Source organism: Limanda limanda, chromosome 11 (genome assembly GCF_963576545.1).
Source record: "Limanda limanda chromosome 11, fLimLim1.1, whole genome shotgun sequence".
In the NCBI taxonomy this organism is placed as follows: Eukaryota; Metazoa; Chordata; class Actinopteri; order Pleuronectiformes; family Pleuronectidae; genus Limanda; species Limanda limanda.
The window spans coordinates 5,292,026-5,304,904 of NC_083646.1; the positions used below are offsets into that span (position 1 = coordinate 5,292,026).

At 40.1% G+C, this 12,879-nt stretch overlaps 1 protein-coding gene across 1 annotated transcript; it reads left to right on the forward strand.

The window, feature by feature from the left end:
- The first annotated feature begins 5,295 nt into the window (after positions 1-5,295).
- Positions 5,296-7,993, forward strand: bola1 (bolA family member 1). The gene is made up of 2 exons (XM_061081424.1): positions 5,296-5,359; positions 7,033-7,993. The coding sequence occupies exon 2, from the start codon at positions 7,057-7,059 to the stop codon at positions 7,507-7,509; it is 453 nt and encodes a 150-aa protein (XP_060937407.1). The 5' UTR covers positions 5,296-5,359; positions 7,033-7,056; the 3' UTR covers positions 7,510-7,993.
- Positions 7,994-12,879: the final 4,886 nt, after the last annotated feature.

Sequence of the window (12,879 nt, forward strand, 5' to 3'; positions counted from 1 at the left end):
ACTTAGGATTGGTGAATATTTGGTTGGCGCCCCCTACCTGTTAGAAAGATAAGTGCAGCTGTGACAAACCATTACAATGCCTGAATAAGCCTCGAGACAAATCGTTTATTATCCCTGCAGATGAAAACATGAGGCAAACATGGTGTTGGGTTAGAGTGTATTAACTTATATCAGTGGAAAACAAAAGTACTTTTAGATTGAACCCCCCCCCCTGATATAAGTACACACAGCTGGGGTTGGAGGTGATGTCATGGGGGCTCTTGAAAATGAGCCATGCAAATAGACTTATAGAAATGACCACTAGCCGTTGTTGCAGAGTTCTCTCTCACCTCCATTCATCAAATTACCTTTCACATCTTCAGTACTTTGACATTGGTGGACGTAGAATCCAAAGTTTTGACATTTATGCCTTTTTATTTGAAGCATTTTTGACTTCACGAGGCCAAACCAAGACGCCACCTCACTTGGTTTCCTCTTTAACAAAGACCCGTCCTCATCCTCTGTCGCCCGAGGGTCTCCTGTCGGTGAACAGACTGCCATTTTATAGATTTTAGAACATTCCAGGGTTGTTTGGGTGCGATACGGAGATAAGTCGAGCCCGTTTTTTCCCTTTACAACATTGTTTTTGATCACGTCTCTTGTCATGAGGTCATCGAGATCAAACACATTTCCCACGCTGAGTCAAATCTGTGTTCTGCCATTTCATTACAAAGGTGAAGCTTTCTGTTGACATTCACACTTAAAGCACAACCATCAGCCAAAGTGACTGTCCTGAACATTTTTCCTGATGTGATGAAAATGTTCAGAATCTCTCATTTTTCCCGTCATTGTGTTTCCCTTTGTGAGAAATGCCTTTTTTTTTTAGTACCTCTCCTCCCAGAGGGTGTTTGTCTCTTGGAGGATGTTCTGCATGGAAGTGTGTGTGTAACTTTAACTGAGAGAACAACATGTTAACAGCATCTCGGAACATGTTGCGTTTGGCTCACATCTCCAATACGACTTCTGATCCACCAGAGACTGCACAGTGCTTTTATTCTAACAGCGACGCCATAATGAATCTCACCCCTCTCTCCTCAGAGCACACTGCACAAGATAGGTTCATATCAGAGTCAAAAAATATAAAAGCAATCAAAAAGCATAAAAACAAGTTCCACAGAAAAGCTACACCTTTTAGTTTGAGTGGTTTCGGTGCCGGCCCAACGTGTGGTGAGTGTGTAAGATCTAAATCTAATTCTTTGTGTGAACTGAATGTTTATATTAATGTGAGTGTGCTTCTTAGTGCAATATTGAACCTCTCTGCAATATTGAGATTTTATTCTATTTATTATTTTTACATCTGGCAATCTAGTTTTTTTTTACTGGTTAACGGAAAGCCGGGTAGAGCTGTCTCTCATATGGACAAGCGAACATGGTGCGAGGACACACTGGACATGCAAGTGTTAGAGATAAGAGAAAATGAAGAAATTGTTGGAAAATACTTCATCCAAAGTAAAAACCTAATTGTTAACACATTGAATCGTGGTTAATCTCAGTCTAAATCAATTATGAGGGTTTGAATTTGAACCTTGTGTTTTCTTTTTTTAATACAAATGTAGCTACAACATGAGATTCACCTTCGAGAACTCAATGTCAAGGGCTGATTGTCATATATTACCCCCCCACACACACACACATACACACACACAGGTAACAGCACAGAGTGGCCACATAACCCCCCCGATCCAGACAAGTAAGCGTAATATGTTCACAATTGCAACGACGAGAAAAGAAAAAAACAATCATTGAAATGTCCGATTAATTAAACTGTTTTTGTCCAAACTGCCATTTTGTAGGATAGCAGCCATAACATAGACTCGAGACAGTTGAAACAAATAGACAACCCATTGCACTAAGAGTACACTGTCGTACATGCACAATTGTGAATGCCTTGCTCGAGGCCCAGTTGTCATGCCTTGTTCTTCTTCTGGACACATCCTGAGAGGTTTTAAAGACGAACCACGTTGAGGGTTCAGAAAGAGCACAAAGACCAAAATCTACCAAATGACGATCTTTAGTGAACGTGAACGTGCAGTTGTGAACATACTGGTGCTTCGAGCTTTGATGACCTGCCCCTGACATCCCACCATCTAATTTGACATCTGAGCCTTTATCTATGAGTGTGCCATCAGTTCCACCTCCTCATGAATTATTGCCAAATATTTTATATGGCCTGAGTTTACACATTACACCATCAGTTCTCTGTAATGGCTATGAATATATGTAAATAAAAAGGATTAAAAATAAATAAATAACTATAACTAATAAGATAGCTCTTCAAACCTTCTGACCCCTGGGAATATACTATATAACAGTCAGTCTTTGTAGGTTTTCAACTATTGTTTGTGTGAGACAAGAGCAGCTGGACTTGTTATTGTTATTTTTCACAACTCCTCTGAAAACTTGTCTTTAACAGTCCAGATGTTCTTGTTTAAAAAACTAAATTCGCCCAGATCCCCTTATCAAAGCACATCGTTCGTATATATATTTAATGCTCATTAACTGTACAAATAGAAAAGCAATGAGCTGGAACGGGCAGTCCTACTCTCTGTGTGTTGTCCTGTATCACCCGCGGAGTTCAGAACAACGATGTCAAGGTAACTGTTGTGTTCGTTCAATATGGAAAGCTGTTTAAACAACGCTAATCCTGTCTCAGTGACTCAGTTCAGGCTCCGTCCAAGTCAAGATTGTCTCTCGTAGGTACATATCTTAGCTTATGTTACAGGGTCTTTTTTGTATAATTAACTTGTTGCCTGGGCAACAGTCAATGGCGAGTGCAAAAAGTTAACAAAGCAATAAGTGTTTGGATATTTGTCTCTTATTCTCTCCTCCGAAGCTCTTTGGGACTTGGAGCACGTCACTACATGCCGGCCTTGTCCACAAAAATTCAATAATCACACAGGACTAAACAGCTGACATTCAATGTGTGTACTCTGGAAAACAACAACCCAAGGGTCCCGAGGCGTTTGTCAATAAGATTGCATTGCCATTAATTAACTGTAACAAAACAATTTATCACCTTTGTCATTGTATCGTGCTGTAGAAACCGTAGTTGACTGTTTGTGAGTATAGAAACCGTTTGTGGAACCACAAATACAAAAGAAAATGCTATAAAAAAGGAAGTGTAAATGAACAATGCTGTATGTTGTCTTTGATTTTGTGCATTTTGTAAATGAGAATGAAATATAAGTAAATACATCAATGTGACATACCAGTTATGGACCATAGTTAGCCTAAATGTGACGACACCAGTTCTGTTTAAAAAGGTGTGTGAGACTTTTTTCTTATATTTTCTTCATTGTTGATTTTGGATCGGGTTTGCACTTTGTTGTGCAACTGACCCGTTGGAATCACAATGATTAACAAAGAACCATGAAGAATAAACAAATGGGGAAAAAAATCAATGAAGCAAATCCTGGTCATTTCTTGTCTGTGTGTAAATAATTACTTTAAAAGAGCAACTTGTTTTTACCTTTTCATTCACACCAAGTATAATATACTAGTTATTTTTATTATAGAAAACATTGGAACTTAAATATTTCTTTCTACTTGGCTTGATATCACATATGCCTTTTCAATACAAATAGTATTATTCAAATAAAATATATAATATTTATTATAGAAAACAGGTTTGTTCTCCTGCAGAAAATAGCATGGCAACATTAAAGGCGTTTCAGAGTTTTGAGTTTTGTAAACGTCATTGTAATGGTCATCCTGAATTTTATTTTAAAATAACAGAATATAACTCCTATGTCAGAACAAACAATCAAATACATAATTAAGATAATACTGTTAAAGACATTTGAGTTTTTTAGTAGTAGTTTATATTTTATAAGATTTTGACCTACAGGAAACAGTAAATCATAAAATAAATGTGCACATATTAATATGAACGGATAAACAACTATAATCTTAATAAACATGTAATAAAAATCTACTAAAACTGTTCATTTGTAGCTGCAATCAATCAACAATATAAACTTTAAGGTTTGTAGTTGCTGCTGCAAAACTCTTGTGTTTAAAAACTACAAATCCCATCCTCTCTACTTCCGGTAAGTGTTGTGCATCCGGTCCTCAGACTCCTCTGACTTCCTCGCAGGTAAAAGCAGCTTAAATCAATTCGTACATTATTAATAACTTGTTTCTCCGGTTATTGTTAAATAGTGATGGCGAGATGAAGCTTCATGAAGCGTTGAAGCTTTCCATCAAATTAGTCCGCTCATGGGCCGAAGCATCATGGGGCTTCATTTGCTCTACTGCGCCATCAAGTGGACATTAAATGTAAATGTAATTGTAATGACACCATGGATTTGGTGTGTGAAGCTTTGAATTGAATAAATGAATAAATGGTGTTTGTGATGCCAATACATAAACGAGTATTATTAACATGGTGTCTGTCTTTATGGCGTGGTCAAAAGTGAAAGTGGAAACAAATCAGTGAGAGGTTTGTGATGTGAATGTGCTTGTGTTACCTGGTTTGTGACTGTGCTTATGTGTGATAGATAGATAGATAGATAGATAGATAGATAGATAGATAGATAGATAGATAGATAGATAGATAGATAGATAGATAGATAGATAACTTTATTCATCCCCGAAGGGAAATTAAGTCGTCATAGCAGCAGGTATCTTTGAATACAATAAAATAAAATAAAATACAATACAATACAATAGAATAAAATAAAAAATATTGAGGTAGAAAGAATAAAAAAACTGAAACACAAGATAAATAGGTAGATAAGGTGCAGTGGCAAGATGATGGTAATAGTACTGATGATATGATGGTAATGTTATTGTTAGACAGTATATAAAAATAGTACAGTATATATAGTATATAATATAACATAAAAATATATTTATATATGATAGTAATTATACCAATATAATAGCAGTATAAAGTAATAATGGCAGCAACAGTATATATAATAATAGTAAATATAATAATAATAATAATAATAATAATAATAATAATAATAATAATAATAACAAAGCATATGTAACACGTACAATAGAGATAACGGTTTATTAATTTTTATTTAAAAACAACAGCTTTTCAACAGTGCTGGGTTTCAGGCGGTTTCTTTTTTTTTTTTAATAATTTCGCCTGCTTTAGAAAATATCCTTTCACAGGTGAAGCTGGGGTACAAAGAAAAGAAACCGCAAGTTTGTACAAGATAATAAATTAATTTTCTTTCTGAATCAGTCAGGTGGTTCGGCCGGCTCTTGAGGCTTCGAACGTCATCACATACGTCATCAATACGCGCTTCACAACATTCATCCTGGATCACTCGACACACGCTTCGAAGCCTCGACACGTCACTAGGTAAAACTGTGGTATCAAACCTGATCTGGTGTTTAATGGTTTGTTGAGCTGCGAGGTTTAAAGACTCCGTTAGCTTGTTCATTAGCCATGTTTTTGTCATGGAAGCTAACTGCTAATGCTAGCAAACAACCCCTGGCTGGAGCCTAGCTTGAATGTTTGTGTAACTTTTAGCTAAATGTGATCAAGCAGAAGTTTTATCGTGACTTTAAGTCGAGTCACCAACTTGTGTGCACGGGTGACAGTGACTTTAATTCAGCTGTGGTGTGTGTGTGACCTTGGTCATTTCTTGTCTGTGTGTAAATAATTACCTTAAAAGAGCAACTTGTTTTTACCTTTTCATTCACACCAAGTATAATATACTAGTTATTTTTATTATAGAAAACATTGGAACTTAAATATTTCTTTCTACTTGGCTTGATATCACATATGCCTTTTCAATACAAATAGTATTATTAAAATAAAATATATAATATTTATTATAGAAAACAGGTTTGTTCTCCTGCAGAAAATAGCATGGCAACATTAAAGGCGTGTGTGTGACCTTGTGGGACCAGACTGATCCTGATGGTGCTGATCAGCTCCAGCTTGTGTGTCCACAACACAACAACATCAGGTTCACTGGGAGGAGGAAGAGGGTGGAGGAGCTTCCTGGGCTGTGCAGTGATGGAAGACATAACACTGAGGTTGATATAGAAAACACACAAATCAATATTTACTGTCCATTAGAACCCTGAACCATCAGATCCCTGCACCATCAGAACCCTGCACCATCAGAACCCTACACCATCAGAACCTTTCACCATCAGAACCTTGCACCATTAGATCCCTGCACCATTAGAACCCTGAACCATCAGAACCCTGCACCATTAGAACCCTGCACCACTAGAACCCTGCACCATTAGAACCCTGCACCATTAGAACCCTGAACCACCAGAACCCTGAACCACCAGAACCCTGCACCATCAGAACCTTGCACCATCAGAACCCTGCACCATCAGAACCCTGCACCACTAGAACCCTGCACCATTAGAACCCTGCACCATTAGAACCCTGAACCATCAGAACCCTGCACCATCAGAACCTTGCACCATCAGAACCCTGCACCATCAGAACCCTGAACCATTAGAACCCTGCACCATCGGAACCCTGCACCATCACAACCCTGCACCATTAGAACCATACACCATCAGAACCCTTGCACCATCAGAACCCTTGCACCATCAGAACCCTGCACCATCAGAATCCCTGCACCATCAGAACCCTGCACCATCAGGCTCAGTCTGTGCCCACAAGGTCAAGATGGAACCTGATGTGTTCCAGAAGTATCTGAAAAACTGATTTCAAGTTATATTTGTCATATGCATTAATAAGCGAAGCAAAAAACTATATAAATTCAAAGGTGCTTGAACTTTAACTGTGTGTAGTGTGTGTAGTGTGTGTGTGTGTGTGTGAATAGTTATTGCACTGTGTGTGGTTTCCAAATACTGTGCAAACAGGCAGGATAAAGATGTGCAGAGGAGTTTCAACAAACACACACATCCCAGAAAATTAATTTGCCTATTCAGTGTTTTCTTAGATGTATCTGTTGTTATAGAAAATGTTTTAACTCCTTATTATCGGTATCACCCCTCCTTGGTGGAGTTCTAGTACTTATTCTGATCCTCCTCTCTCAGGTGGTCTCCAGCCACATCCTCTTGATGCTGCCCAGTGTCCTCCGCTGTGCTCGCTCTGCCTCCACCCGTCTCGCCTTGCACCGGCCTCTGGCCCACTTCAGACCCCACATGGCCCCGGACCCCAGCCGGCCCGTGGAGAGCTCTATCAGAACCAAACTAACCGACGCACTACAGCCCGACCACCTGGAAGTCCACAATGAGAGCCACATGCACGCCGTGCCCCCCGGCTCGGAATCCCACTTCCGTGTGCTGGTGGTCAGCTCCCAGTTCGAGGGTCTGCCGCTGATAAAGCGCCACCGTCTGGTCAATGAGGCCCTGAAGGAGGAGTTGAGTACCTGTGTTCATGCACTGGCCATACAGACAAAGACCCCTGAGCAGTGGGGAAGTAACCCCAACCTGGCCAAGAGTCCGCCCTGCATGGGGGGATCGAGGGGAGACCCCACGGTGGAGGAGAAGCTGAAGGCCGGACGAGACTGATGGGTTGGACAATGTGAAGAATGCAGCAAGAGGGGGACATAGATTAGTAATAACCCCTCTTGTCCTAATGGTAGTCGCATATTTCATTGCAAAATAAATCGTGTGAACACTTATTTTAACTATTTGTTTGCAATTGTATATGATGTAAAGTTTGCAATATCAATAAGTGCCACAAGAACAACAACACTTAAATAAAATACTATGACTTTATGGGAACTTGCCCTTGCAGAGTTTACACTAAACATATTTTTGGAGTAAAAGACTAATATCACTGACAGGAATGAGTCTATTGCCTAAACAGGTCTGACATTTAGATCCTAGGTCTTTGTTCTGTGGTTTGTCTGTTTAGTGTCTCAAACCAAAAGTCAGAGGGCAAAGGTCAAATTTCCTCAGTCATGCAAGAACAAGAATCCTCTGGAAGTTGTGAATACATTTCTGAAATCTGTGATTTGAAGGGTTTAAATAAAACTGTTTAACCAGGTAAGATATGTATTGAAACTGAGGTCTTTGATTTTTTGGTACATTCCTTTTGTGGTTTCCTGAAATAACTCTTAGATTCACTCTTATCTTCTGAAAGTCTCCGATAATCACTCAACATCATTACACTCGTATAGAAAAGTTAAAATGTTCACCTAAGCATCTCAGACATCAATCTAATGGAACTAACATTTTACTATTATTAGTTAGAAAGTTGTGACAAAGGTTGAAGTTATTTTAGTGTTATTTAATTATTAAATGAGACACCTATGCACGTGTATAATATCAGTACCACTGACTCAACACAGGAGGGCGGTATGTGCACAAATTATACGATGGATTTAACCGGGTGAATGGGCTGATAAAAACAAGATGTCTTCATTATTACACTTAAAGTTAAACATCAATTACCCAGCTGTCATTTTCTCCATAGGGTTGAACATGTAGTGAGGCTGAAACACAAATTACTGATTAAATAGCATGAGTAAGGAGAAAGTTTATAGAAATTAAACCACCCAATATGTTTATCAATTTAAAATCAAACTGTTAATCCAGTGGTTCACAAAATAGAATATTTTTACACCTAAGTTGAGATTCAGTAAATACGATTTATTATATTATATATATCTATATATATATAGATATATATATCAGAAATAAGATCTGCTTGTTCTCAGAATGGCCGACTCTTAAATGTGTGTGTGTGGGCGTTTATTTTTGTCAGGGGGTTGTTTATGTCACCGTGAAGGTCTTCTTGTCCTTTCCTCAACCCTGACCACGGCCAAAAGTCCTCCTCAAGCCTGAAAGGAAGATAAGACAGAAAAATATACGTCAAAAAAATAGTGGGAGTCTAAATCAACAATAGTCATTTACCCTGATTATCATCCATCTGCGAGATGAGTTTCCTCCAGATATTTTTAAGGATATTTGTTTAGATTTAATTGAATTCAAGAAAGAGACGACACCAGAGCCAAAGCCAATCTTTAATGCTTTGCTGCCGAGCTATTCAAAGTGATTGTTGGCTCATAAAGACAGGCCCTCAGAGGAATGTGGTGTCACCTCAAGGTAATGCATGTCGTCTTCTACAATTATCCTCCGCCTGGAATTGACAGCTTGTCAGGTCTCACAAAAGGCTCTGGTGAGGAGGGTGAACAACTGGTGTCACTGGTTTGGAAAAAGGAAAACACTAACGCAACCACTTTATGACCCCGTGCTCGCCCATTAGAACCAGGCCTTAGGGGGCTAGAAGCAAGGCCGCGGCGGTGGGAGAGAAAGCAATAAGCCGCGGCTGCAGCGCCCGGGGACCCGCAGACTGTCTCTGCCGATAAGATTTACGTGTCACAATTCCAGGTGCCGTTATGATGGAGAGGGAAAAGACCTCAAGTCGTCAAAGGGTGATAAGGTGGAGTGCAGCGACTTGTCTTGCACTTAAAAGGTTGGACTGTTTTACATACGTGAGTAGTTCATCACCTATTCCCTCCGTGGCAGTTATACAGCAAAATTACAGAGTCGGTGAAGTCAACGTAATATACGATGATTTATTTTTCTCCCCAGGTAAAAAACGCGATTGAGTTGCTTCTTCTTTTTTTCCATTTTCACATTCCCCAAGAAGTCCTCCTGCCCTCACTTGAATAGGTGTTGCTGTTGCAAAGTGGATCACTCAACAGGCAGGAGGAGCTGGAACCTGAGAGGAGCCTGCAGCTGCACAACTCAGGTCTGATCGGAAGATTTCTTTTTGACCCTTAAAGGCAAAATCCTGAGAGAACTCAAAACAAAACGTGGTCACAAGTTCGGTGACTTTATGAAATGATGATAATCTGTTTCCCACTCGGGGCCTTGAACAGTGATCAGATGTTACTGCTTCTCTACCTCAACTTCAGCTGTCGTGGAAAAGTACTTCTACTCGCGTCCCAAGTAATGTTCTTGAAATACTTGATGTACCTGCTTAGAGTTTTCAAGTAGTTATTCCCCTGACCCTGATTTTTCTTTTATGCAGACAAAATCAAACTGGAGTCCATGAAGATGTGTCTGTGTAATGGGAAAGGATTCTTTTAGTAGCAGAGGTCATGACTCGTGTATATCTATTCTAATTAAATCTATCCAGTTAAAAAGCCTAATTATATTTTATACATAAAGAGACACTGATACATGTATTCTGTATATTATTAAACAGCAGCTTAGACTTAATACATGTGAATTTGTCCACAGTGGTCACACACACACACGCACACACACACTAACACACACACACACACACACACACACACACACACACACACACACACACACAGCTGAACTACTGTATTGTTGATCCACTGGTTCCTTCTCTCATGTCCAGACTCCAGTGGTGATGGATCTGTCTCCCAGGTCTGGCCCACATGACCTGCAGGCTACAGGGAGTCAGTGGGAACCCACCTTGGCTGCTCTGCTCCTGCGTCACGGCCGGGGGGGGGACAGATGGTGCCAGGCCGGGCTGGGACCCCCGGCCAGGGCTGGGACCCCCGGCAGGGCACGGTTCCCGCGATGAACAGTCTCTGATTTACGCCGTGCGGCTCCGGACCGAGGGCCGGGGTGGGTGCAGGAGGCGGCCTTCTGCGCAGCTGACCCCTGCTGGTTGCTGGGGTCATCCACCGGGAGGGAGGGAGGAGATGGGGGGGCCGAGTCGGGGTGGGGTGGGACAAATGGGTGTCTGAGAAAGGGTGGTCGGGTGATCCCAGGGGACCAGGCTTCGTCCTCCGGCCCCCTGGTCAGCTGCAAGATCTGTGCAGCATGTGTGTCGGAAGAGTAGCCTGTTAAACACATTGGATTTAACCCACCCCCCCACCACCCCCCACCCCCCCCAGCAGCAGCAGCAGCAGACTTTACGTTCGTTGTTTTTAATGCTAAACCTGATGTTCACTCCTACACATTTGTCAAAGTGGAACGGCTTTGTCACTTGCAGCCTTTATAGTTAATTTAAAGAGTTCTCCATGCTGCACAGTGTGAAGGCCGAGCCGCTCACACTCATCAGTCCTAATTACAGTTAAATAATCACAGAGCAGCTTTTAAAAGCTCTCATGCTGCTCTGCTGATTAATGTTTCGCAGGTTTCATCCTGTAAAAAAAAAAAATGAGTTGAACTTAAGGTGATGGTAATAGGCTATTAGGCCTTTTAATTGGAAAGCCCCCCCCCCTCTCTCTCTCTCTCCTCCATCCTTTCACCATCTCTCTCTCTCTCTCAGCACACCAGCAACTAATGAAATCAATGAATAGCCGGCTTGAAAGCGAAGGACAAAGGCAGAGATAGGGAGAAGACAATATCCTTGTGTGGGAGAATTAGTTACACTCAGTAGTCTAAGTATTCAAAGCTCAGAGCTGAAAAAAAAAAAAATCTGGGGGGGGGGGGGGTCGAGGGGATTAAGAGTAAAGTCCACACAGGTGGGTTGCTAGTGGGGAGGAGTGGGGGGGGGGGGGGTCACATGACAGGACGTTACCTCGTTTGATAAACAACAGCCGGGGCCCACAGGAAGGAGGAAGGGAGTTATTTTATAGGCGGAATTAACTGCTTCACCACATCAGGTATTCATTATGGTAAATCTCCCAGGTGCTGTACATGCGAGTGGAGTCAAACTTCTTAGGAGGTTTGAGTTTGATGCAAAAACAACTTGGGGCTGATGAGATATTTGCTTTGGAAAGTGAGGACGGCAGCAGCTCGTAAACTGATTCCTAATCACAGCCGAGGTGTTGGTCCTACTTTTATTTTGTATTAACTCTAATGGGCTCAAACTGATCATGAGTGTCCTCTGAGGAAAGAAGCAGAAGAATCACAGGTAGACCCGGGATTCTGGTTTTGTGAGACTGGTGAGATATTTAAAAGTGTCTTTACCGCTATCACCAAACTCACATTTCACAGGATTTTACATGTATAGATATAGATTTATAGATTTCACTTGGACTGTACTATGTACTGATGAAAGGTTGAATTTGTAGATTAACAGTTTGACCAAATTGAAGAGAAATGAAACACCATGGAATCCAATAAAATAAATAGTGATGATAATAATAATGAACTCAAAAGGTAAACAAGTATATTTCTCCTAAACTGGGAATTATAAACTTAGACACTTGCTGAAATTATTAAAATGTGTAGCTCCACTAAGGAGGTTATGTTTTCATCCCTTTTCATTTGTTTGTTTGATTGTAAACAAGATAACACAACAACAAATGTATAGATTTCCACATAACTTGGTGCATTTCAGAGGATTTTACATGTATAGATATAGATTCATAGATTTCACTTGGACTGAACTATGTACTGATGAAAGGTTGAATTTGTAGATTAACAGTTTGACCAAATTGAAGAGAAATGAAACACCATGGAATCCAATAAAATAAATAGTGATGATAATAATAATGAACTCAAAAGGTAAAAAAGTATATTTCTCCTAAACTGGGAATTATAAACTTAGACACTTGCTGAAATTATTAAAATGTGTAGCTCCACTAAGGAGGTTATGTTTTCATCCCTTTTCATTTGATGTTTGATAGTAAACAAGATAACACAACAACAAATGTATAGATTTCCACATAACTTGGTGCATTTCAGAGGATTTTACATGTATAGATATAGATTTATAGATTTCACTTGGACTGAACTCTGTACTGATGAAAGGTTGAATTTGTAGATTAACAGTTTGACCAAATTGAAGAGAAATGAAACACGATGGAATCCAATAAAAGAGATACTGATGATAATAATAATGAACTCAAAAGGTTAACAAGTATATTTCTCATAAACCGGGAATTATAAACTTAGACACTTGCTGAAATTATTAAAATGTGTAGCTCCACTAAGGAGGCTATGTTTTCATCCCTTTTCATTTGTTTGTTGGATTGTAAACAAGATTACACAAAA

Coding starts and splice junctions, on each gene's coding strand:
- bola1 (XM_061081424.1), top strand. CDS start 7,057: ATGCTGCCCAGTGTCCTCCGCTGTGCTCGCTCTGCCTCCACCCGTCTC.